General features: G+C 38.8%; 1 protein-coding gene across 2 annotated transcripts in view; it reads left to right on the top strand.

Moving 5' to 3' along the window:
- The window catches only part of EXOC4 (exocyst complex component 4), an 823,589-nt gene that overhangs the window by 373,342 nt on the left and 422,680 nt on the right, over positions 1 to 27,567 (top strand). For both annotated transcript variants that reach the window (XM_022580733.3, XM_089917005.1), the window contains exon 10: positions 22,898 to 22,994. In XM_022580733.3, the coding sequence (XP_022436441.1) occupies positions 22,898 to 22,994 (97 nt within the window). The remainder of the gene's footprint in view (positions 1 to 22,897; positions 22,995 to 27,567) is intronic.

Here is a 27,567-nt window from a genome sequence, read left to right as displayed (position 1 = left end):
AAGAAAGTTTAAAAACGCAACTGAAATGCACAAAAAGATTTGTGCAGTGTATGGAGAAGGTGCTTTGACTGATCGAACGTGTCAAAAGTGGTTTGTGAAGTTTTGTGCTGGAGATTTCTCACTGGACGAAGCTCCAGGATTGGGTAGACCAGTTAACGTTGATAGTGATCAAATCAAAACAATAATTGAGAACAATCAATGTTATACCACTCGGGAGATAGCTGACAGACTCAAAATATCCAAATCAAGCGTTGAAAATCATTTGCACCAGCTTGGTTATGTGAATCACTTTGATGTTTGGGTTCCACATAAGTTAAGCGAAAAAAACCTTGACCATGTTTCCGCATGCTCTTTTCTACTGAAACGTAATGAAAACGTTTTGTTTTGTTTTGTTTGTTTTTGTTTTTTGCGGTACGCGGGCCTTTCACTGTTGTGGCCTCTCCCGTTGCGGAGCACGGGCTCCGGACGTGCAGGCTCAGCGGCCATGGCTCACGGGCCCAGCCGCTCCGCGGCATGTGGGATCTTCCCGGACCAGGGCACGAACCCGTGTCCCCTGCATCGGCAGGTGGACTCTCAACCACTGCGCCACCAGGGAAGCCCAACGTTTCGTTTTTAAAACAAATGGTGACGGGCGATGAAAAGTGGATACTGTACAGCAATGTGGAACGGAAGAGGTGGTGGGGTAAGCGAAATGAACCACCACCAACCACACCAACGGCCAGTCGGTCTTCATCCAAAGAAGGTGATGTTGTGTATGTGGTGGGATTGGAAGGGAGTCCTTTATTATAAGCCCCTTCTGGAAAACCAAAGGATTAATTCCAACAAGTACTGCTCCCAATTAGACCAACTGAAAGCAGCACTAGACGAAAAGTATCCCGAATTAGTCAACAGAAAACGCATAATCTTCCATCAGGATAACGCAAGACGTCATGTTTCTATTTGTCCTAGTACTGTCTTTGGACCACTGAATACAATTTTACATCCTTTTTCATCATGTAGCACTTCACGTATCTGAAGACAACAGGCATGTTCCTCCCCACACTCGCATTCCTCTAACCTAAACGTTTCCCGTTTCTTCTACACCCCACCTTGTTTTTTTAAATACCTGAGAAGAAAACTATGACTTGAACCTGCTTTCCTCTGAGTATTTGACTCTTGGAGCTTCTTCGTCGTGGGGCTTAGCAAAACACGTAACTGATTCCATGCTACAATAACTGTCATTTACACTGTGCTTTACAAAAATTTTACAAAGAGCTTCACACACATAATTTTATTCTTTATCTTAAGTCCTTGAGGGCAAGGAATGTATTATTATGCTGTTTATAGATAAGTAAATTGAAGTTGGAAAAGTTGAAATGCCTTGACCAAGGACAGACACAGAGAGAGGAAGTAGTGGAATTGGAATTGGAATCCAGATCTTTCTCATGCTAGAAACTCTTCTAATTCTGTTACACCTGGGGTCTCTGGTCTTGAGGCTGTCTGTGTACCCCCTGGAATTATTTGTAAAATTTTGTCTCCGTGTGTGTGCATTTTTTTCTGAGAAGATCCATAGTTCAGTCCAGATTCTGAAAGGCTTTTGTGACCTCATCAAGGTAAAGAGTCATCACTGTGTCCCTGCTTCTCTGAAAGGTGTTTCATCAGCAGATTATTTAGAGGTAGAATCTTCAAGAAAGAAAAGGTTTGGCGTTAATACTTTCCTTCTTGTAGAGAGACAGCTTTCGTTGAGATTCATGTCATAGGGCAAAGACGCCTTCCCCTAGGTGGAATCAACTGGCTGTATTATTTAAATATGTATATAATAAACATTTTACAGTCTTTAGATCGCAGCGGATCGTCCCCCAACCCCTCTCCCTCTCTCTCTCTCACACACACACGTGCATACACACACACATATTTTGTATTCTCTTATTATGCTTTCCATTCTTTTCACATTTTAAAATTTAGAAATAATTTATTGTTAGTTTTATAAACAATAAGAAAATAAAGTTTGACCAAAAAATCTGATTTATGGAAGTTGTCTTATTACTTTATTGTCACCCCTGGTTCAATAGTATTGAATTTCTGTTAGAATTTAATGTGTGCTATCAATTCACTTTGGTTATTTTGAGTAGGCCTGCATTTTCACTTATGTAATAAACTTAAAAGTGTTCTAGGACTCTTAGGTGTTAGCTTTAGGTTGGGAGAACGCTCAAATGCTTAGAAGCAGAGTGGCTTATAGATGTAGGAACATTTGCTTTTCTGGAAAAGAGAAGATGAAGGATGTCCAAGTTGTTTATCTACTTTCTCGATAAAATAAAAAGCAAGGTTATCTGGTAAGAGTGAGGGAGAAAGTAGTGGTTTGAAGGGTTTGAGAGTGGGGAAGGGTTGATATGATTGTTGTGGACAGGGGGAGATGAATTATCCAGAAAAAAAATGTAGTTGACTTGCTAAGCAGTGTTGAAGGGCCCATTTTTGTTAGCCAATATACCTCATTTCGTGTCTCTCCATGGCAGTGGTTGGTGAGAACCCAGAGATGGTAGATAATCAGGCTTCTCCATGGTTGGCTTTTTTCAGGCTGGTTTTATGAAAAGACAGAAGATTGAGTGATGGCATCATTAACAAGAGTGGTCCTTGTATTATGCATCATGAGATCTTGGTTGAATAAGGAGGAAAGTGAAAGATTAAAAAAGGTGATGAAATGGGAGAAAGATAAAGGGTCTCTAGATTGGAAGTCGTGATACAGTTGAAGAATGTGTGAGCAGAGTGAGAAATTTATAGTTAGAGCTGTAGTAGATGGTGACGAGTCTGGGTGGGGACTGAGGGAGTGGGCAGCTGTTGCAGGTGGGCTTCTCCAGAAGCAGATGCTGCGACAGAGTCAAAGGTGCAAGATACCTTATGGGAGTCATCGCCTGTGAAAGCGCCTGGGGTGGAATTAGGATTTAGCGGAGAGAGGAGTGAACCTGGAGGCTCTTCAGAGCTGCAGCCAACACAGCAGGGATCAACAGGGTGAATTTTGCCCCTGAGAATTGTCTTGCCTTGAGCTGAAATAGCTGGGATTTTATGTTCTTGCTTAGCTCGGTCACTGGATGTGGGCCTCTAGAGGAGAGGCTCCGAAATGGCAGACCTGAGGTAGCTGACAGCTGGAGCCTGTCTGCTCGATAGTGCACATCTGTGTCTACCACAGTGGCTAAGCTGGAATGAAGGAGGTCATTGGGGATGAGAATGTCACAGTTCTCAGTGGCCCCTGTTTTTGATGGGCTGTGAAGGTGAATGTTGAGATCATCATCCTATATATTGGAGGAACTTCAGGTAAGAAGTAGATCATGAATCATGAGCGAAAATTCTTAAATGGTAGCGAAAGAAGATAGGGTAGAGTGACCCAGCACAGTGGGATGGGCCCCGAAGTGTCAGAATTTTTTTCTTAATTTTTTTTTTTTTTGGCTGTGCTGGGTCTTCATTGCTGCACGCGAGCTTCCTCTGGTTGTGGCAAGCGGGGGCCACTCTTCGTTGCGGTGCGCGGGCTTCTCATTGCGGTGGCTTCTCTTGTTGCGGAGCACGGGCTCTAGAGCGCAGCCTTCAGTAGTGGTGGCTCATGGGCTCCCTAGTTGTGGCTCGCGGGCTCTAGAGCACAGGCTCAGCAGCTGTGGCTTACGAGCTTAGCTGCTCCGCAGCATGTGGGATCTTCCTGGATGAGGGATCGAACCCATGTCCCCTGCATTGGCAGGCGGATTTCCAACCACAGTGCCACCAGGGAAGTCCCAGAAGTGTCAGAAGTTTTAAGAAGTTATTATTCAAGTGCTGGAGGTGCAGTGGTCTGGAAGCTGATTTGGGGGACCACACAGTCTAGAGCACCAATTCTCCTGCCTGTGAGAGAGGAAATAACCAACACTTCAGAGACCCGTGAAGAAATGGTGTTCGTGGGAGAAGACCAGGGGTAATAGTGAGGAGTTTTGGAGATTGGAGAAAAGTAGGATCTGAATCAGGAGCAAGGGAATTCAGAATATTAGGAGGAGAGTAGGCGGGTAATAGTTACTGTCCAAGGAGATTGGTGAATGACGTAGGAATGAGAGGTGCAGTAGGCTGTGGGCGAGTGGCCAGAGGTTTTGTTGCCCTTAGCTTGGTTGATGGTGGTCCCAGGAGCTGCAGACTCTGTGTGCTGCTTGGCAGAGAGAATTGAAGGAGACTTCAATTTGCTTTGGAAGAGGTATAAGAGGCAATTTGAAGCAAGACTATGTCAGGATAAAAATTAAGGAGAGGAGGCTTCCCTGGTGGCGCAGTGGTTGAGAGTCCGCCTGCCGATGCAGGGGACGCGGGTTTGTGCCCCGGTCCGGGAAGATCCCACATGCCGCGGAGCGGCTGGGCCCGTGAGCCATGGCCGCTGAGCCTGTGCGTCCGGAGCCTGTGCTCCGCAATGGGAGGGGCCACAACAGTGAGAGGCCCGCGTACCGCAAAGAAAAAAAAAAAAAAATTAAGGAGAGGGTTGTGTTAGAGATTAATCTGGGTTTTACAAACCCTGATCTTCTTAGATTTGCATTAAATCACATCGCTCTCCTGCTCCAAATCTTTAACAGCTTCACATTATGCTTAGAATTTAAAAACTCTCTTTTCCTTAGCATGACCTACCAGGCCCTGTGTGATCTGACTCTGCCTCCTTCTCCCTCCGTGTTACTCTTCTTCCTCACTAGCCTTCTGACCCTGGGCTCAGTGCTCTCAGTGCCTTGAATGTGCTGAGCTCTTGCCTCAGGGCCTTTGCGCACACGTGCTCTTCCTTCCTCTGCTGGTAATTTACACTGGTAAAACTCCTTCCTCTGCTGGTAATTTACAGACCAGCTCCTATTCATCTTTCAGGCTTTATGTAAATGTCACTCCATCTGACCTTGAAGTAAATTAGCCCCTAATAGATATTACAGAGATTATTGACATATTATACAGGTATCATGGTCTCTCCTGCCACTCTGTTCTGATCTCCCCTAACATAGAAGACAGTTGGTAATTACATATTTTTTTGTGTGGTAGCTTAATGTCTATCTGATAACCCCATGGTTAAATCCATAAGGGCATGGGCTATATCTTTTTTGATCACTCTTTTTTCGCAGCACCTACCACAGTGCCTGGCATGCAGCAGGCTTTCTACTAATTGTTGAAGGGTGAATGTTTGGTACATCCCTACAATGTTATGCAGCCTTTAATACTCATGTTCTTGAAGAATATTTAATGACATGGGAAAATACTGAGGCTAGAAAGTTAGGAGAAAGCTGGCTCAGACATTTATATATACGTGGCTTCAATTTTTTATATGTATGCTTCAGTTGTGTGCTTGTGTGAGTGTGTCATTTTAGTAGACATTCCTTGCGTAGTGTCGTCCTCAGGTTTATATCACCATGGCCAGATTTCAGCAACTTGGGTTTTTATAGGCTTGTAGTTGCCGGTATATAGAAATATGTGCCTTCTACTGACTAAATTTATTACTTAAATTAATTCATATTTTATTTTACTTTCGTTTTGCATAAGTAGTTGAGTAAAGGCCTGACGGAGCTAAGAGAGTGAGCTATATAGATCTGGGAAGAGTGTTGCCCGGTGGAAGGAACAGGATGGACAGAGGCCCTGAGGAAGATGCATTCGTGGTGTGTTCACAAACAGTAAGACGGGCCGTGTGACTGGAGCAGACTGGGACATGGAAGGAATAGTAGGAGACGAACCCAGAAAAGTGCTGGGGCAAATAGTAGAGAGTGTTCTGCGTCATTGTAAGGAATTGGGCTTTTACTTCAAATGAGATAGGAAGCATTCTAAAGAGAGGAGTAACTGGATTGACCTTGTATTTTAACAGGATCATCCTGGCTTGAATGTTGAGAATCTCCTGAAAGGGGGCAAGGATGGAGGCAAGGAGACCTGTTAGGAGACCAGTAATCAGGAGAGAGATGGTGGTGGCTTAGTCTAAAGTAGTAGCAGTGAGGGAGGTGAGAAGTGCTGGGACTCACTGTTTTGAAGGACGAACGGCCAGGATTGGCTGATGGATTGGATGAGAGGCATGAACAAAATAGAAGAGAGAGGATGACTTCAGGGTTTTCGACGTGAGCAGCCAAAGGTTGATGATACTCTTACTATTGCCAGGACCTCATCTGGTACCTGTACATGGTTGGTACTTAATAAATACTTGTTGAATGGATTTGAATTTAATCCACCTCCCATTTGTTTTGTTCTAGTCTCTCTTTAGTTCTCTATTACTGGACTGGTGCTTGACTGTTGAGATAAAAAAATGTTTACACTGAAGCTGTGTCCGTGGACCATCCATTTCTAGACCGAAGTCGCTTTGTCTCATATCTTCAGAGCTTTTTTGTTAGTAACCTCTGCCTCTCTGCTCCCTCCTGAGGGACAAGTCATTCTTGTGTGCATTGACAAGTCATTCTTTTGTGCATTTTATTTTAATAAAAGCCTTGTCTATATTGTAGACTTTTGAAAAACATTTAAAAAGCAGATTCACCTGTCTTTAAAGAAATACAAAAGAAAAGTACTTTTCCAAGAAGAGGCTGTAGCAATAATTTTATATGATGTATTTAGAAAATGTTGATAAGTAGGTCCTTTGTTATGTGATTGAGTCACTATTTTTGATCAGCCAAATGGAGTATTTATTGAATACCAATATTAGGAGTTCTATATTACATGTTATCTTTGCCAATCTGTTTTCTCGTACTATTAATATCATGCTGCTTTGCAGAGGAACAATGTCATATTTTCTGTGCCAAACAACTGCAACTTCACATACCTTCCCTGGGTTTTATTATGTTTCTGTAAATTGGTTTACAAACTCAACAGTAATAGTTGTTTCTTTTTGGAATGCTAGTTTTTCATTCTTTTGGTGTATTTTATATCTTTGTCTCTAACTTTTGGTGTATTCTTTTTTATAGCCCAGTCATAACATGAGCTTCTTGGTGTCATGAACTATGTCTTTTAGTTAGGTTTAGATCACCATGAGCTCACTCCTAGGCACAAACATGCTGTAATTCCTGTTATAGCTTGAATTCAATTAAAAGTGTTTTCCTATTAAATATATTTCCCTCAGAATTGCTTTTTTGAAAACCATTGATTATAGTGATTAAAGTTCTGATACCTGCTTTGGGGTGAAAAATTGAGAAAGGTTTTAGGTTAAAATTGCACAGACATGCCATGAATTTTGCCCATTTTATTTCTCATTGGGGAATTTCGCATTGGGGAATTCTTGTGGTAATCAAGGTAGAATCTAAGATGCTTCCTATAAAAGAAAAAGAGCATAAGATAGTCATAATTAGATGGTATAAAAATGTCAGCCCCAAATGATACTAATTATTTTTTCCTGAAGCGTAACTAATATCCCAAAGCAAAAATACAGTTCATTTTCACTTAGAATTATTGCATATGATACCTCAGTGATTATAACAATTGGCATAAATTTCTACTTGATAAAGGTATGTATGTTATACAGTATCATCAAATGTAAATAAAACCAATGCGTAGAATATGTTGTAAAGGAAATTTTATAATCTAGAAAATAAAAATCCATAGATGGAAGGGTTTTTTCAAGAAGAAACTGTGGTTCATTCTCATTTTATTGATGAGAAATAGAAGGCTCAGAGAGGTTAAGCAGCTTACTTACTGCCATATAATTACTTGATATACAAGTTGGAAAGAGAACTTCATTCTCCTTATCTGGTCTTATAATTTACTATATCAAATTGCATTTTATTATATGTTGTTATATTTCACTATATAAAGTTAATTGATAACATTTAAGGCCGGAGCTATATTTATTGTTTTTATTCTGTTTTTGTTTTTCTTGTATTACTTGTAATTTTTATCTTAGGATAACTATGAAAATTGATTAAAAACAAACAGCCAGGAGCTAGGGATATCTGAATAGACTCCAAAGGTACTTTCCCTGGAGTAACTGAATTCAGAGGGGAAGTTATTTGTAGATTGTTCTTTAAAGAGTAGATTGTGTGGAGACTTCTCTTTCTAGCAGTATGACTGGTACCTTCCCTGAACTTCCCATGAAAAAATTTTAAATGTTGGATAAAACACTTAGAAGGTGTTAAGTTGCTTTGATGAGCTGGCAAGAAAGTTAGGATAATTGAAGCAAAAAAAATAAAAGGACTGCAGAGAGATAATAGAGAAAGTACTATCAAGGTTAGTTTTCACTCTGAGGGTACTTGCCAAACACAAGTGAACTTGCAAGGCACAGAAGAGAAACAAAACCCAGAACCTACCCAACTCAGGGAATCTAGTAGAACATACCCCCAAACTCCACCTAGAGTATATGGATCATCTAGAAATACCATCTCTTTTCCATAATTTCTCCACCTCCTATAAAGGACCGAAAGAAAGTTGGTTACATTGGCATAGGCTGAAGGGAGGAAAAATTGCTAGAGAAACCAGTTTTGTTGCTAAAATATACATCCTCTGGGTGACGTGAGAAAACTTCAAATTGAGACGTTAGTTTAAAATGGGTTCCACACACCATTGTAGGGCACTTATACTCCAATAAAGATGTTAAATAAAATAAAATGGGTTCCAGGTTGGTAGTTCCCTTAGGTAAACGAGTAGAAGCTATCACTAATGTTTTCTAGTGGAACATACCTTCTTACCAGGCCTCAAAGAATTGCTCAGGGTAAATTTCTAAGGGAATGATCTTATGAAACATACAGAAACACAATACACAACATATACAGGAAAAAAAGATCCAGGAACAAGATTCAGCAGAGATGAGAGCCAAAAAGAATCAGATCAGCAAAGACTTCCAGTATTGCAATTATGAGACACATAATACAGGCTTATCTCACAATATTATTTTAATTAATAACTTTTTGCCATAATGGGCTCCTGCTTTTTAGATCTTTTTCTTGCCTTATTGCAGTATCTGTATATTTTTAATAGCTGCATCATACATATTCCAGTAATAGAGATCTATATCTGTAAATGTTTGTATCAATTATATATATGCATATTTGTGTGTATCTGTGTAATCAATTATTGTTTTGCATTTTAAGTGATTTTTAAAAAAAGTTTAATATAGTGCTCTGTGATAAACATCCTTGTTTGTCAGATCTTAAGTTTACCCATGATATTATTTTCTATTGAGCCTAGGAGGAAATTCCTAGAAATTTTGGGATCAAGTAGTGTGTAAAATATTAACACTTAGGGTATGTGCTTTTCAACAAACACAGCTGATCAAATGGAAAATTTAAAATTTGAGAATAAGTCCAAGATGTGTTTGCCAGAAAAATGTGGAGCAAATATGATTGTAAAAATTCACTACAAATTCACGACTTTTTGGTGGGTAGCTGACATTGAACTTACTGCATTTAATGAAGGACAGAGGTCAAGATTTCAAACATAACAGGCTCATTTTTTAAAATAATTGTCATTATTTCAGTTGTAGATGAACGAGAGGACTGTATTTCATTTTTTAATCAATCTCGTATTCCATTATGGTAAAAAAGTATATTGGACATTGAGACCTGCAAGGAATGGAGAGTCTAAATAGGTTGTAGAACACTGATTGTTTTTTATCAATTATTGGCTGAACATTGGGTGTACACAGTCCTATATTGTGCTCTGTTTATGCAGCAACAGACAAAAAAAAAGACTGTGCCAGCTCTAATTCTGAGTGTTGATCATGTCACTGCTCACGGTTAGCTGACTTGGAAGACCAGTTTTGATTCAGTGAGAATATTGCAAGAATTGTTGCCTAGAGTGCCTGGAAGGTTGACTGTTGCTGGTTAAACCTAAACGGTGATTGGTAAAGTTATTTGAAGCCACCTGTGCTTCAGTAATCCAGATGCTTCCAATGAGCCATGAAATAATGTTTCTGTTTGGATGCCAGCACTGATTATCCTTGTCAGTGAGCTAAATGCTACCATGTTTTGCCACTTGTATTTTGACTCTTAATTTGTATTTGAAGTGACCTTTATCTCTCAGACTTCTCAAAGTCATTTGGGGTTATTATTCTTTGTACCTGTCACATCAAGCCCTTCAAAATAATTCCCTTCAAACTTTGGGAGTACTTAGATTTAAGCATATCTCTGAGTGTAAAGATCAATGACAGCATTTAACGATAGCATTTCTTCCAAATGAACTGTTTCTGTGCTAAGCATTTCCAGTGGCCTGGGCTCCACCGTAGGCCATTTCACAGGCGAAATAAGATTGATGGTCTCAGCGTGTTTTCAGCTTGATGCTTATTCGCGCCATAAATCTACCACTCAGCTGACAAGACAGCATCAGAAGGCTCCTGACTGGTCAAACATACGTGTTAGGTCAGCACTGAAATGGGCTCATCTGATTAGAGAACTTCACTGCGTTCTGTCGTCCTTCATATCACTTGCTTTATTTTAACAAGAATGACTGAGCAAACAGTAGAATCTTCTGCAACCTGAAACCTGAGTGAGGAGAGAAACCTTATTGTCTGTTTTAATCGTGGGTGATGAACCAGCACACTTAGTTGAAACAGTACGGATAGTTACCCAGCTGTACCAATGCCCAGATGCTTCTGCCCTAGCCACCACCTGTGACACCTGGTCATGCTTCCTTAATGATGGAAACAGACAGGGCCACCCCTACAGGAGTCAGGGGGTGGGGTCTAGGGCTGGTGGGAGAGGGTTCTTCTGGAGAACAAGATACTTACACTTCCTCTGTGTGCTGACCATTGCAGCACCCCATCCCCCCCACGTTCAGATTTTATTTTAAATAATTAGTTATTTAAAAATAAAACAGTAATGAGCATTAGGGCATAGACTTTTTGGAAAACAGTCTGCTAGTTCCTCAAAATGTTAAACATAGATGTAGCATGTGACCCAGCAGTGCAAATTCTAGGTATATACGGAAGAGGAAACATATGTCCACACAAAACTTATACATGGGTGTTCATAGTAGCATTGTTCATAATAGCCAAAAAGTGGAACTACCCAAATGTTTTATCACCTGGTGAATAGGTAAGTGTGGTGTATACATACATTGGAATTTTATTCAGCCATAAAAAGAAATGAAGTACTATACTGATAAATGCTACAACGTGGGTGAACTTTGAGAACATTATGCCAGGAAACCAGGCACATGATAAGTAAGGTTGCAGACTCCAGCTTACATATATGGGAATCTCTGAGCTAGATATACCCAACTAGCCACTAAAATAAATTTAATTGATTGAAGATAATTAAAACTAGGGCATCTGTTAAAGAGTGGAAAGAGAAAAAAAGGATCAATGCAGTCTCCTGATGTAGCCTTAAAATAAAGTGAGTTGGAGGATAATGTCACTAAGGTAGGAATGCTCCTCAACAGTGGTCAAAGTTCCCTTGTCCTTTATTGATCAACGATTTAAAAATCTGCTTGCAGTGACTTTGGGTCCTTTGGTAATTGGTCATACTTCACGCTATGCTCTTCACAGAACATGCCATCTCAGACTCCATTACAGAAACTGTTAGTACTGTTACTAATGGAACTTTTTTTGACTTATGCTCATGAAGAGCTCCAGGTGAACATTTTACAGATGGCTCAGGATGAGCTATTATTAACCTTAAAAATTGTTGCTTAATTTCTCTTTGTTTCTTGTCATCCCATCCTCCAAAACCTCTTCTCATTTGTTAGGCAGATAACTGAACTGTTGGTTTTTTTTTTTCCTTCTCTTTTTTAAATCAAGAGATCACCCCCAAAATAATAGATTGTTATAAATTTCACTTGTTACTTAGGAGCTAGAATGTATTCAGTTCTTGAACTACAAGATACGATTTTTATTTCTTTATAAGAATTATTCATGGTCTTTAACCGAAAATGTAGGAGAGATTGTCTTACTTGAAACAAAACTCAGATGAGTTATTTGCTTCCTAGCAGCCTGCTCACATTGAAATTTCCAAAAAATAAGATACTGCACTTGCACATACTCTACTGTTCTTTATGCTTCAAGACACATGTGGTTTGTCCTTCTCACAGTGATCCATCGCTGGGCAGTCCCTAATTTAGATGGTCTTCCCCTACGTTATACCTTATACCTATGAGTGACTCTAGGGAGAACGAAAAGGAACTTCCCTTTTCCCTCTGGGCTCAGATCCGTGGGATTTCCTTTCTTTCTTTCATTACTCAGTCTTACCCCCACTCCCACACTTTGCTGCTGCCTAATTCTTTAACTACCAAACATCAAACTTAACTGCCCCCCACATTCACCACCCCATTTCTAATTCAGGGGAGGGCTTCCTGTGTTTGTGACCGCAGGGGAAGTGAGGACAGAAACAATTCTCAGTATGTCCCTCTCTATGGCCTCCTGTTCCTTTCAAATCTCTCCCTCTCACTCCAGCCTCGAATGTTTTTTGACCTTATAGAGACCCTCAAGTGTCAGCTTCTACCATATACTTTATTCAAGTTTCTTTCAAACTTCCCTTTTCTTATCAAGCCTTGACCCATCTGTGGTTAATCACATGAATTGTTTTTCTTACCAGAACCTTCAACTCTTTTTTTTCCCCGTTGCCTTCTCACACATCCAGCTGGTAAATCCTTAACTCTGGCTCTCCAAGTCTCTCATCTCCACACTTATTTCTGCTCTAGAATGTTCCATATTATATGCTGTTGCTGTAAATTCCAGTTGTTTCGTCTCACCTGGGCCCTCAGCAGTATAGGATTATCAAGGACTCCTTCATCAATGTTTTTTTTCTCCCATTCCTTTCAAAGATTAGCTTATTTCAGCCCCACTCACCTTAAGCCTCCACCCCACTAAAGAAATTGAGCATGAATTTACTCATCAGGAACTCCTAATTCTTTGCTTTTTCATGCCCCCCCAAGAGACTCATTTTGTATAATAAAAGTACTGTGACAATGCCCAGGAGAGCGTTTTGTTTATTTGATTGTTTTGGTTTAGTTTTGGATTTGATGAGCGTAGAATGTTGAGCAGGAGATGTGGTTTTTCTTGTTCAAAGGGTTGGTAAGTTTCAACTCCTAACAACTGTTGTGGCTGCTTGGAACCCCCATGGATTCTGGTTCAGTTGGCAGTGACTGACAATGCTTATGACAGGGAATAATGGTATCTTGAGTGATGCATGTCGTCCCTATTTTATTATAATTTTTGAGTACCAGAAGAACCCACTGCCATCATTTGCTTTTCTCACAGGGTTTGCCATGTTCATATTAAAAGTTATGGGTTCATATTAAGTTATTAGCCCAAAATTCATGCTTCAGTATTTTCAAGAATTACAGAGGACAACATTATTAGAGACAAGAGTATGGTATAATTGCAATTTGCTAAGAGAATGAAACTTAAATGTTCTTACAAAATATATGAAGCTATGGCTGTGTTACTTTGGATGGGGAGGAATCCTTTCACAGTGGGTATGTGTATCAAACTATCACAATGTAAACTTAAAATATCTTCCAGTTTTGTTAATTATACCTCAATAAAGCTGAAAAGAAAAACACAAACAAGGTTTTATGTTAAAAGAAAAAAATTAACTAAATTTACACACTAGAACTGCTTATTTTATTGTGAGACCTTTGAGACTTTTCAAAACATTTTTTGTGATGATAGTATCACTGTATTTTGTCTATTTTTTTAAATTTTTATTTTATAGTGGAGTATAGTTGGTTGACAATGTTGTGTTAGTTTCCAGTGTACAGGAAAGTGATTCAGTTATACATATCTATTCTTTTTCAAATTCCATTCCCATTTAGGTTATTACAGACTGCTGAGCAGAGCTTCCTGTGCTCTCCTTGTTGGTTATCTATTTTAAATATAGCAGTGTGTACATGTCAATGCCAAACTTCCAATCATTTTTCCTCATCTTTCCTTTTTCCTTTGTTACTAAAGTAAAAAACCATAAAATACTGTATGGGTCTCAAAAGAATAGGCATGTAGAACCGACCTGTAATAACAGTAGAAGCAGAAGCAAAGAAGGGCTATTCGAATTTTTTACTTAAAAGGAGAAACAGAAAAAAAATCAGCTTATATCAGTGTTTTAGGTATTAATACAGGCAGATTATCCGAGTCCCCTCCCTGAAGGTCCCAGCCCTTGTTCTTCTACCTTCATGTTCCTGGACCTCCAAGGAGTCCTCACCAGTAGAGTGGGTTTAGAGGGCCCCTTATATCCTCTACTGGCAAGTCTGGAGAAAGGGGGGAAAGTGGAGTTCTGCTTCTTGCTGCTGGGACTGTATTAGAAAGTGTTACTTTTGGCCTCAGTTGGACCATTAAATGTGTTTCCTCCAGAAACATTGTCTACATGAGCGTTTTATCCGTAGAATGTTGTTTTTCTTAAGCTTCACCTATATTTTTGGTCAAAGAGGCTTTGTGTTCCTTGACTTGGATAACCAACCATGGTATTTAGTGTTGATTACATGGAAAGTGCATAGTACATGTCAAACCACTGTAAAATCAGGGCTTAACTGCTCCCTATTTTAGAAATTTCCTCTGTCACCCATCATCTACGTCATTTGATTCAACCTATGAATTTCTTGGGAGCATAAAATGATATTAAGCACATTGTAGTATATACAGTTGGGAACAAATTGTTTGAATACTGAACCTACCATGTGTGGGACCTTGAGCAAAACACATCCCCCTAAGCCCCTCATGAGTCTCCATTTCCTCATCTGTGTTAGGTAATAATATTACAGGGGTATTATTAGGATTAAGTGAATACAAACACCAGTTTCCTAGTCAATGTTTAATAAATATCAGTCCCCTTCCCCCCTCTTAACCTTCTTTTTACTCCCTGTGTAATACATTACACCTGTCTTAATTATACAACGTTAGGCTATTCAGGAATAAAATATAATTGAGCATTGAAATATAGGCAAGCCATTTACTTATAGTGGGAATAACTAATTTGTTTCTATTTGGAAGATTGTCTGCTACAAATAACATCTTAATCAATATACTTTTTCAGCACTTTATTGAAACATGGATTCCTCAGTGAGCAAACTCTATGTAAAATACAACTGCTTGGTCCTGTGTGGTTTGTACTTAGAATTCAATTGGTCTAAAAGAGATATTCTTTATCATTTGCTGTTTGTTCATTTGCTTATTCATGTATTTTTAAATTTTTTAATTATTTTTTTAAACATCTTTATTGGAGTACAGTTGCTTTACAATGGTGTGTTAGTTTCTGCTTTATAACAAAGTGAATCAGCTGTACATATACATATGTCCCCGTATCTCCTCCCTCTTGCGTCTCCCTCCCACCCTCCCTATCCCACCCCTCTAGGTGGTCACAAAGCACCGAGCTGATCTCCCTGTGCTATGCAGCTGCTTCCCACTAGCTATCTATTTTACATTTGGTAGTATATGTAAGTCCATGCCACTCTCTCACTTTGTCCCAGCTTCATGTATTTTTTTAAGAAGTATAGTTGATTTACAATATTGTGTTAGTTGCAGGCATATAGCAAAGTGATTCAGTTACATACATATGTATTGAGATTATTTTCCATTATAGGTTATTATAATATATTGAATATAGTTCCCTGTGATATCCATGCTTATTCATGTATTTATTTAATAAACATTTGCCAAGTGCTTATGATGTGCCAGAAATTATTCTAGGCACAAGAGTTACATCTATGAACAACATTATGTGAAAAGTATTGTTGATAATAATTATACACTCGGTAAGAGTTGAGTCCAAAAGATGATCCTTTCCTCAAAGGGGCTTGTTGCCTGGATTTTCTTCCCAGATCCAATAGCTGTAGAATATCATCACCAATCCTGATTTGCTTGACTTGTCTGTAATAGTAAGTCATTTGAGGGTAAGAATAAGTATTTTGTCTTCTTCGTCTTCTTTTTTAAAAATTTATTTATTTTTATTTATTTACTTTTAGTTGCATTGGGTCTTTGTTGCTGTGCGCGGGCTGGTGTGTTGTTGTGGTGAGTGGGGGCTACTCTTCATTGCAGTGTGCAGGCTTCTCATTGCGGTGGCTTCTCTTGTTGCGGAGCAGAGGCTCTAGGTGCGAGGGCTTCAGTAGTTGTGGCTCGTGGGCTTTAGAGCTCAGGCTCAGTAGTTGTGGTGCATGGGCCTAGTTGCTCAGTGGCATGTGGGATCCTCCCGGACCAGGACTTGGACCCGCATCCCCTGCATTGGCAGGCAGATTCTTAACCACTGTGCCACCAAGGAAGTCCTGTATGTATTTTCATAATCCTTAGAAAGTATTTGTGACGCAGAATATTTGCTATAGAAAAGTTCACCTTCCAGCCATAAAAATGAATGAAATAATGCCATTTGCAGCAACGTGGATGGACCTAGAGATTATCATACTAAGTGAAGTAAGTCAGACAAAGACAAATATCATATGATATCACTTATATGTAGAATCTAAAAAAATTATGCAAATGAACTTATTTACAAATCAGAAATAGACTCACCAACAGAGAAAACAAACTTATGGTTACCAAAGGGGATAGTGGGGGTGAGGGGCAAGGGGATAAATTAGGAGTTTGGGATTAACAGATACACATTACTATGTATAAAATAGGTAAACAGCAAGGACGTACTGTATAGCACAAGGGACTATACTCAGCTTGTAGTAACCTATAATAGAAAAGAATCTGAAAAAGAATATATATATATAACTGAATCACTTTGTACACTTCAAACTAACACAACATTGTAAATTATTTATACTTTAATCAAAAAAAAGTTCACCTTCACTGTGGTTCTTTTTTATGTGGAAAACCATAATTCAAAGGGTCACGTACCGCAGTGTTCATTGCAGCACTATTTACAATAGCCAGGACATGGAAGCCACCTAAGTGTCCATCGACAGGTGAATGGATAAAGAAGATGTGGCACATATATTCAATGGAGTATTACTCGGCCATAAAAGGAAACGAAATTGGACTTCCCTGGTGGCACAGTGGTTAAGAATCTGCCTGCCAATGCAGGAGACACGGGTTCAAGCCCTGGTCCTGGAAGACCCCACATGCCGTGGAACAACTAAGCCCATGTGCCACAATTACTGAGCCTGTGCTCTAGAGCCCGCGAGCCACAACTGCTGAAGCCTGTGCACCTAGAGCCCATGCTCCACAACAAGAGAAGCCACTGCAATGAGAAGCCCGCGCACCGCAACAAAGAGTAGTCCCCGCTCTCTGCAACTAGAGAAAGCCCGCGCACAGCAACAAAGGCCCAACGCAACCAAAAATAAATAAAATTGATTTAAAAAAAAAAAAAGAAATGAAATTGAGTTATTTGTAGTGAGGTGGATGGACCTAGAGACTGTCATACAGAGTGAAGTAAGAGAAAAACAAATACCGTATGCTAACAAATATACATGGAATCTAAAAAAAAAAAAGGTTCTGAGGAACCTAGGGGCAGGACAGGAATAAAGACACAGATCTAGAGAATGGACTTGAGGACACAGGGAGGGGGATAGGTAAGCTGGGACGAAGTGAGAGAGTGGCATGAACATATATACACTACCAAATGTAAAATAGCTAGCTAGTGGGAAGCAGCCACATAGCACAGGGAGATCAGCTCCGTGCTTTGTGACCACCTAGAGGGGTGAGATAGGGAGGGTGGGAGGGAAACGCAAGAGGGAGGGGATATGGGGATATATGTATATGTATAGCTGATTCATTTGTTATACAGCAGAAACTAACATACCATTGTAAAGCAATTATACTCCAATAAAGATGTTAAAAAAAAAGTTCACCTTCACTGTGATTCTTTTTTATGTGGAAAGGCGAACTTTACATCCAGAACACATTAAAAATGTCAGATGAGGCATACTGCTTTCTGTGGTTCAACAAAAGTGGCCATCAAATTCTATACTATTTTCATCTAAGCTCTTGGCACAGAGCATGCGTAATTTTAACATTTATACATTTAATATTGATTATTTTTAACTGAAAAATTAAGAGAAAGACTAATTTCCTGTTGTCAGGCTCTAAGTATTCTCAGCAATTTTTTAAAATTTCACTGCAATTCTATTGACCCTAAAATAAGACAAAAGTGTTTTAATTGGTCTCACTAATGATATTGACTAGTATGATGTTGCCTAAAGTAGCAAGTATAACATTTTTTGAATTTGAACCTTTTGTTTTTTCAGTTTATGTTCCAATGATATGTGTGTGTGTGTGAGAGAGAGAGAGAGAGAGAGAGAGAGTGTGATCATTTAGATCCTTAACTGCTTGGTAATTCTAAAGGGAAAAAGTAGACAGTCATTTATTTGAGATGTACCATGTGTCACTATCTGTACTGAATGCCCTGGAGTACGTTATCTTACCTAAACATCACCACAAGTCTCTGAAAGAGTTTATTGCAATCTGTGTTTTATAAATGTGAAAGTTGAGACTCAGAGAATTTAAATATTTTTATCATACTTATACTACTAATAAGTAGAGATCCGGGGTCTGACCCAAATCTTTTTCATTCTTCCCACTGTACGGTACGTAGTCCTCTCAGGGAGAACATTTCTTTCCATTTCTTTCTGATACTTTGGGGTTTTTTGTGTGTTATATGAACATGACTATGTTAATTATAAACTACATCAAATTCTAGCTGGGAAAAATCAAGGAATATATAAGTTTAGGAGCTAATGACTTATAAGTAAATAAATTCTAAAAGAAGGGTCTAGCCTGCGCGCACTAAGATGCTGTCATCCCCGCAGTCACTGGGTGGCCCTGGTGCCTTTTGCCAGTCACCTGAGGGAGCCCGTCAGCCATTGTGCTCCTTGTTAGGACCAGGAAATATGACTGGAGCATTTTGTCCCCTCCTTCCTGAACAATATATATTCTACTTGTAATATGGCTGTCAGTTCCCCTTTCTTTCCAGCCATCCATCATCCTTCAGCATTTTCTCTGGTGCCTGTCACCTGGCCTGGGACAGCAGGGATTACAGTGAGCATAATGAATGAAGGGGAGGGAGCCGCACCGGCCCATTCCCTGCTCTTCTCAGGATTGAGCAACATGTTCCCTAAGAACATTCATGACGGCAGCTCCCAGATTACTTGATTAACAGAAGGCGTGTGAGGAGGGGCAAGTTTTGTTTCTCATGCAGAATATTGAAAAGCTAGAATAAACCTCAGAGGATGGAGACTCGCAGACCATACAGTCTTTGGCCATGACCTTTACTTGTGGTCCTGACAGCTTTATTTTCAAGAACTATTTTCACTGGGTTGGTGCTGTTTATTAGTAATTTAGTTAGCTAGATTTGGACTTGTAGTCTGTGAAGAAGAAATCGCATCAAATGCAGTGTTGATGGCACTTGGTAATGGGCTTGGAAAAGCATACAAGGTTCCTGTAGATGGAATTTTGGTTGTAGGTTGAGGTAGGAAGGGGAATTTTTCTTTTCTTTTTAATAAGTATGCCCAATCTTTACTTTTTTTTTTTTTTTTGCGGTACATGGGCCTCTTACTGTTGTGGCCTCTCCTGTTGGGGAGCACAGGCTCCGGATACGCAGGCTCAGCGGCCATGGCTCATGGGCCCAGCCACTCCGCGGCATGTGGGATCTTCCCGGACCGGGGCACGAACCCGTGTCCCCTGCATCGGCAGGCGGACTCTCAACCACTGCGCCACCAGGGAAGCCCCAATCTTTACTTTTAATTAGTTTAACCGTACTGTGTGAATCGGTAATAGCCTTTATGTAGCTAACACAGATTTAGAACAAATGAAGCTATTAGTTTCTAGCTTGATGCGTTGTCATCGTGCCTTTATTTTCACAGCCAAATCTTCCTCCCACTGACATTTCTAGTGGCTGTTGTGCCTTCTTTTTGGTATTTTGCATCTTTAGTTTTTGTTATCTGTGTTCCCCATGTGATTGTCATCAACAAAAGTTGACGAAGCACATCTACTAGCTGTAAGCCTTTAGGGATGCAGAGAGCATTGCTGACATTTGTTAGGTTCTTGGCAGTTCACCAAGGACTTGCACATATAGTTTCTCATCTAATTCTAATAACATTCTACTGAGTTAGGTCATCGTTTCTTCCTTCATTCATTCACCAAATATATATTTTTTTATAAGTACTTTCTGGGATGTTACATTCCAAGTGGGGAGAAGGTTACATAAGAACTAGAAAACAAGTGACAGTAACAGAAAAGACCTGTGTTAAGGTTATGTGGTTTATTTTATAAAGTCACTGTTAATGGAGTTTTGGACATTGGGAGAGGGGCACTTGACAGTTGAGGTGTAGACCTGGGCCCTAAAGGAATGGTAGGAGGGGAGAGGTCTCCTCAGATAGAGCCCAGTGTGGACCAAGGCATTGAGGTGGTCATGCATACAGTGTGTTCAGTGTGCATGAAGATGCGAGTTTGGAGCTGGGGTAGTCAGGCCTGTATTTAATTATTGAGTATCTAAAATCAGAAAACTTCAGAACTTTTAGAAACCATTAGAGATCATGCAGTCCAACTCATATCTGTCCTTTAAAGATGTGCTCATATCGAGTAGATAAAGTACATTATTTTTTGTGTGTAGATTTATGTATTTTGTAGGAAATCATTTATGTTGTTCCTGGAGTGCAGAATATAACCTGATTTCTTCGACACGTGCACGTTTCCTTGGTGATTCAATTCTGACTCGATTTTACGATCTTAGGAAGAGAAGTGTTAGTAAAGAAGTTATTTTTATTCTTTATTTTTTGTTTGTAACCATACCATCTGACCTTTTGAGGAAGATTTTTATTAAAGGAGTAGCGCCTGTTGTAGTGTTGATGCTCTCCTCTCGCTTTCCTTTTAACTGAGCAAAAATCACTGACTTAGCAGAGCACATATCTCCAGTGCAAATACAATAATACAAGAGGATTTTTTTCCAAATGAGAACAAACAGCTCATGATTTTGAATCTAGAGCTGTACATGCCATTACAGTTTCTGTTTTTCTTAAGAAAAAACATCCTTTGATTAGTTGGTGGAAACGACTGAGCCAAGTGGGATTTGTCTAGACTCTGATGCCTCTGGGAAGTCTTGATGATCCAGGCTATGGATTTCTAAAGCTTCACATGTTTTTATCAGTCAATTTCCAAGATACCTCAGAGACCATTAAGGCAGATAATATATCAGGTGAGATTTATGTTTGGTATCATGCAGAGAACTATAATTAAAAAGAAACTTTAATTTAGCAAAAATAAGTGCAGTATTGTAAGTGTAGATTGTTAGGGTTTTGAGAAAGTCTATTAAATAGCATCTACCTTTCCTGTCGGAGTTCTGACACTATTATGAAATAATGTAAGTAAGTAAATGGAAGATAAAATACCACTTTTATGTTGATATAAGCTAGACTGAAAGATGTAGCCTAGTTAAGAGAGCCAGATGAGTTTGCTGACTGAAAATCAAAATTAGACAAATTTACTTACTTATAGAAGGTACTGGACTACTTTATCCTTCTCTGACAAGGTAGGACCTTCATTGCTAAACTTGGTGAGACAATGCTGACTTTGTATAGGCATTCTGGTTTCTAAAGTGGAATAAGGGGGTTACTGAGCTCTGCATGCCCAGCTATTTCTTCTCAATTTTACCAAAGGAGTTAGTTCACTTCCCTTGAGTGGGTAAAAGATGGACAGAGGCCAGGGATTACTTTAATTGAGCTTCATCCTAATGCATAGAAACATGAAGGGGGGGGGCGGGGGAACATTTCTCCCAACACCCCAGGATGTACATTTGTCACATTCTAAACTCTGAAATTAGGATATATCTTAAATCAGTGACATCTTAATGGCTATCGACCGGAAGATAGTCATAATGAGTTGTTTTTGCCTCAGTACGTGTGAGCTGAGTGGTTATTCTTCACATCATGACCCTTCAGTATTTCAATTAGTGAACCTCTTAAGGACCATTTGACGAAAGAGTATTAATCTTGGTTTTGTAAGAACACCTTCTCTTTAAACCTTCTAATAGTATCAAGAACATGTCAACATTAAACCTTGCAGAATTGGTATCAGCAGCTTGGAGTAAAATACTGGATGTACTCCTTCAAGAAATCCACTTAGTGAAATTGTTTGGAAAACAAAGATAGTGACAACTCTGAGCCATTCAGAAGAGCTGGACTCTGAATATTAAATAGTTTTAAGAATACCTTAACCAACTCACTTTTCTTAGGTTTCCTTATTATATGTGTATGAGAGATTTTGGCTAAATACCTCTTTATCTTAAAAACCTTAATAAATCCTTAAATTTACTTATTTATGAATTATTTAACCTAGTTCTGTATATTTAAACTGTAAAGAACTTTTCAATAAGAGAAAAAAGAAGATTCCAAATAATAAGGAAGCATTGTATACTTTAGTTAGCAGGATTTTTTTTCCTTAGTGTTACTTAAAACAATAGTGTATCTTACAATTAGTGAGGTCTTAGATTTGATGAAATATGCTTGGTTAGGTTCATGTGGGCCTCTGCTGCAACCTTTCGAGCCCTAGACAAGCCTGAATGTCACTTCTTCCTTACCCTGAAGTTTTTTTTGTTTTTTTTGTGTTACGCGGGCCTCTCACTGCTGTGACCTCTCCCGTTGCGGAGCACAGGCTCCGGACGCGCAGGCTCAGCGGCCATGGCTCACGGGTCCAGCCGCTCCGCGGCATGTGGGATCTTCCTGGACCGGGGCACAAACCCGTGTCCCCTGCATCGGCAGGCAGACTCTCAACCACTGCGCCACCAGGGAAGCCCTCCCCTGAAGTTTTCATGCTGTACAAGGTTGACAGTGGTGATTAGAGATCAAAATTTTAACCGTAACTGGGTTGTACCCTTGCATTGTTTCTTTAAATATACAGTTATTCTTACTGTGCTTCCATGTTCTCACTCCAGAGTGAAAATGCGAATCCATTGCTTATTTAATGAGGAAGACTGAATCAAGTCATTCAAAATAAAATAATTTTGTAAATATTAAAGGCAGCTGTTTTCAGAGATGATCTTCCTTGTGATAGTGTAATATACATCTGATAGGCTTATTTCTTTGCAAAAGTTCTGATAAGCTAATCTCTCTTTTATTTTTTTTCTGAAAGGGGGTCCTGATGACAACTTAATTGAAGGTGGAGGAACAAAATTTGTCTGCAAACCTGGAGCCAGAAATATTACTGTCATATTCCATCCATTATTAAGGTAAGTCAAATCCTATGTACTTACTGAAGATCAATATTTTCATTATTTATGCTAATGTACTGAATGCCAGTAGGTCAGTCAGCATTGAAACAAGTCATAAAAAGAACTTTTTCCATTTTATAGGACTTCACAATCAAAGTTCGTCAATAGAAAATTAATGTCAACCCTACTAAGTAGCTAGTTGGTCTCAGGAGTAATTCTTCATAGATACATTTTTTTGATTTCCTTTCTTAACTACTCCCTGTCCCTGTCCTGTTCCTTGTCACTATCCCTTAACTATTTCAGGGGTTGGCAAACTATGGCCCACAGGAGAAATCTAGCCTGTCCCTTGTTTTTCTAAATAAATTTTTATTGCCAGAGTCAGGCTCATCCATTTATGTATTGCCCATAACAGTTTGGGGGCTCTATTTGCAGAGTTGAATATTTGCAGCAGAATCCATATGCCTCACACAGCCTAAAATATTTACTTACTGGCCCTTTACAGGAAAAAAGAGCAGCACCATGATCTGTCTGTTTTAAACTAATGACTCAGATATCCTTTGAGAACTGGCAGGTCTCTGAACAAATATGATTTACAAAAACTGAAAGGCATTATATCAATCAAATATGTGGTTTTATATATTGAAGGATAAAACTTGTTAGTGATGAGAATGAAATCTATTAAAATGCTCAGTTTGTTGTGATACTGTGATTTAAGAAAATAAGAATCTGTGATACTTCCATTTAAAAACCTTCTAAGCCCTAAATACCTTTAAAAAGGTACTTTTGCGGGGGGCGCAGGGAAGGAGTGTGGTTATTCAGTGGATCTCAAGTTTCAGTTTTATAAGATGAGAAAGTCCTACAGATGTTACACAATAATGTGCATATAGTTCACACTTCTGTACTGTACACCTGAAAAAGGTTAAGAAATGGTAAATTACATGTGTGTGTTTCTTTTAATTTATTCATTATGGCTGCGTTGGGTCTTTGTTGCTGCACACGGGCTTTCTCTAGTTGCGGCGAGCGGGGGCTACTCTTAGTTGCGGTGCGCAGGCTTCTCATTGTGGTGGCTTCTCTTGTTGTGGAGCACGGACTCTAGGCTCATGAGCTCAGTAGTTGTGGCTCGTGGGCTCTAGAGCGCAGGCTCAGTAGTTGTGGTGCACAGGCTCAGTTGCTCCATAGCATGTGGGATCTTCCCCGACCAGGGCTCGAACCCATGTCCCCTGCATTGGCAGGCGGATTCTTAATCACTGCACCACCAGGGAAGCCCAAATTACATGTTATGTGTTTTTGAGTACAACAAAAAAGGGTACTTTGGGGACACAGATATACAATATAATATTAATTAATTTATAATTAATTTATAATTAATCACCTAGGTAGATAGATTAATATTAATATTAATCTATCTACCTAGGTAGATAGATTGCTAGGTAGATAGCTTGCGTGTGTGTTTTTGATTATTGGAGTTAGCGTGAATGTCATAGAGTGAAGTAATTCTGTATTTCTTTTCCGAATATTTTTTATCCTTGAGAAATGCACAAAAGTTGGCCCACCCATGTCAGTTTGATGTGTGCATTGGCATTTGGCAGAATATTATTCTGAGTGTTCACAGGTATGTGATTTTTTTATACCGATACATGTTTGTTCTTAATGAGCTAAAGCTTATATAGACATTTTGAAAGATGCTGGTGATTAGACAGTCTAGCAAATAACATTGTAGGTCATACATTATTCACGCATGGGAGGAAATTTTGCTGTCTTATTGCATTTTTATGAAACACAATGGTTTTTTCCTTGTCCTCAGAATTATGAAAAATATTGCTATCTTTTCAGACTGTTTGACCTGTGAAGGCCTGTGAAGCACTTGAGTGGCGGTATATTTAGATTTCAAACCCCACGTTTGAGTCACTGCTTTGGAATTTATATGATAAATGTTAAATGCTTTTAGTCTTCAAACTAAGTAACGTTTGGAGATTATAAATTTTTTTCCTAAGCTTTCTCTTACTTTTGTATTTTCAAAATATGTTGTGTGATATATGCCCGAACACTGATTGCAACTAACTGGCAATTTTATATTAATGGAGTAAATTGGAGGGTCAGTCACGGTTCCAGCCAACATGTCAATGCACATTTCAGCAACAATGTGAAGAGAGGTAAGAGAAGCCAGTCTAGTTAGCAGAAAAGGGTAGGCCGGTCCTTATGAGAAACAGTAGGAAGAACTGAAAATCTTAGTGAAAAACAGAGGATTTGATATCTAATTTCAAATATATGTGCCACTTAAAAGAAATAAAGTGGTTTTGTTTTTTGTTGTTTTCTAAATCTGGATTAGAGCTAGTTAGTTGGTTGGATGGTAGAGAGATTTGACTCTACATAATGAGAATTTTCTAATGAGTCAGGCAATTCAAAAATAGGAAAGTTTTCCTTGGAAGACAGTATCGTTCCTAGAGATGCTTAATCAAAAGATGCAGTTAACAAGATGCTGAATTGTGAGGCCAACATTCTTTAAATATATGATTGGAATTCTTTATAATACACTCTGCAGCTTCAGAACTCTGGATGGAAGTGTTTCTTCCAATCCTGCTCATTTGGGTTCCTTTTTTATGTTTCAGTTTAGTGCTCATGATTATCACTGACCAGGTCAAGGCCTAGTTGACCAAGGCTGTGTCATTACAGCTTTGACTTTCTTCTTTCCGACACAGAGTAAGAGAGACACTCAGACCATGACTGTACGTAGAGCAATTATTAGAATCTCTACAATGGAGTTCCTTCTACTGTCTGTCTTTTTTTCTTCTCTGCTCCTGTTTTTGTATTTTCCTTTTTTTTTTTGCCTTGTGCCAGTAACTGGTACATGTGATTATAAGTTAACCCTTACAGTGACTCTTAAGGCAAAAAGAAGGCATGCTTGCTTCTTTCTGCTGTAAAGCTAATATGGGACTACAACTATATTTTCAAGTAAACCTAAAATCATCATGACTGCTGCCATGATTTTGACCTAGATTTAAGCTGATATTCTAGTTGCAGATTTTCTTCTCATTATCAATTAAATTTTCTAATGATCAATTAAAATTATTGGAAGCATACATATGAAAGACTGTAGAGGAGATTCTTTTCAGAACAAAATGTTTACATAATTGGTGTGTTGCTTTTTATGTATTCTGAACATGTATTTGTCTTGGACTGCAGTAGCCAATATATGCTGATTCAGCGTTCAATGAAATATATTTCCATCCAGCTGGAGGCCCATTTACATCTGATTTTGAAACCTAAATTGATAATGTGATTTGGTATCAAAAATAACATAGGAATACCTAGAGGAAAAACGTGGTCTCTCCCTTTAATAACTTATATTCCTTCTGGGTGTTGGCTATACACTGTTTCTCTGTATTTTATTTTACCCTTCCCTTCTCAGAAAACACCCCCTCCCCGCATCCATTTTGTTCTCTTATTTCTGCTTTGCATACTTCGTTTTAGGGCTCTTGCTTGGTCATTATCAACTTTCTTACATTCAGTAATTGTCATTTGAACATTTAATTATTAATACTGCCTACTATTTTTTTTTTAAACACGTCATACAGCAAGTGAAATATTTTCCATTTCATGGTCAAGAAACCCTTTTAATTTTCCTTTTGTAGTTAAAAACAAACAAACAAAAAGAAGCCTCAAACTAAGCACAGTAATTTTTTGAGACTTTGTTATTTAATAAGTGAGAGAGGAGTGTTCTTTGATTCAAGCAAGAGAAGCAAGAACAACCAGATTTAAAGAATCAAGGTGGAAGTACCATAAGAGAAGGTTTAATTTTTAATTACCTTAATTTAATGTTTTGGTAAGAGCATTGGTTTTGAACTTGGAAATGCTGGGTTTGCCCTTTCTTTTCTTTTGCAATTGAAATAGATACTGGAGTTTTTGATGTCCTTGAGTGAATAGTTTTCAGTACTTCTGGGAGAATTTTAATTACTTAGTGATTATTATATTAAACTCATTGAGTATTCTTTAAAGCCTATTCCTGTAAGCTACCACCTTGTAAATAGGTAAGAAAGTATTTGACACATAGCAAGAAGAAAAAAGTGTAATGCCAGAAAGTTTCTAGGATATTGCTCCTTAGTGAAAGAATATTGAAGTATTTTACTTAATTGGGTTCTATGAATTCAAAATCTGTAAATATTTTGAAAGCTAATCTTTTTTTTTTCTTTTTCATTCTTATTGGGATATGACATATTGAGTTGGCCGAAAAGGTCATTCAGGTTTTTCTGAACATCTTATAGAAAAAACAGAACTAACTTTTTGGCCGACCTAATACATTAATGTGTCTAAATCCTTACATGTATATTTTCATATATTTGTATGCATTTTTACATATGTGTCCCAAAAGGTAACCATGACCCAGGTCAATATATGAAACACTGATATAGATCATTTGCGGTGCCCCAGAAGATTTCCTCCTATTGACAGTTGATAGCCATCCCTCATAGGTAGTCATTGTTCTTATTTCTTTGGTTGATAGATGGGTTTTGCTTGAACTTCATCTGAATGGAATACTACAATACGTCCTCTTTGGTGTCTGGCTTCTTTGGTGTAACATTATGTCTGTGTC

The sequence above is a fragment of the Delphinapterus leucas genome, chromosome 9 (genome assembly GCF_059928025.1).
Source record: "Delphinapterus leucas isolate spDelLeu-1000000601 "Yukka" chromosome 9, BTC_Dleu_Yukka2, whole genome shotgun sequence".
NCBI lineage: Eukaryota > Metazoa > Chordata > Mammalia > Artiodactyla > Monodontidae > Delphinapterus > Delphinapterus leucas.
This window is presented reverse-complemented; position numbering and strand designations above follow the sequence as displayed.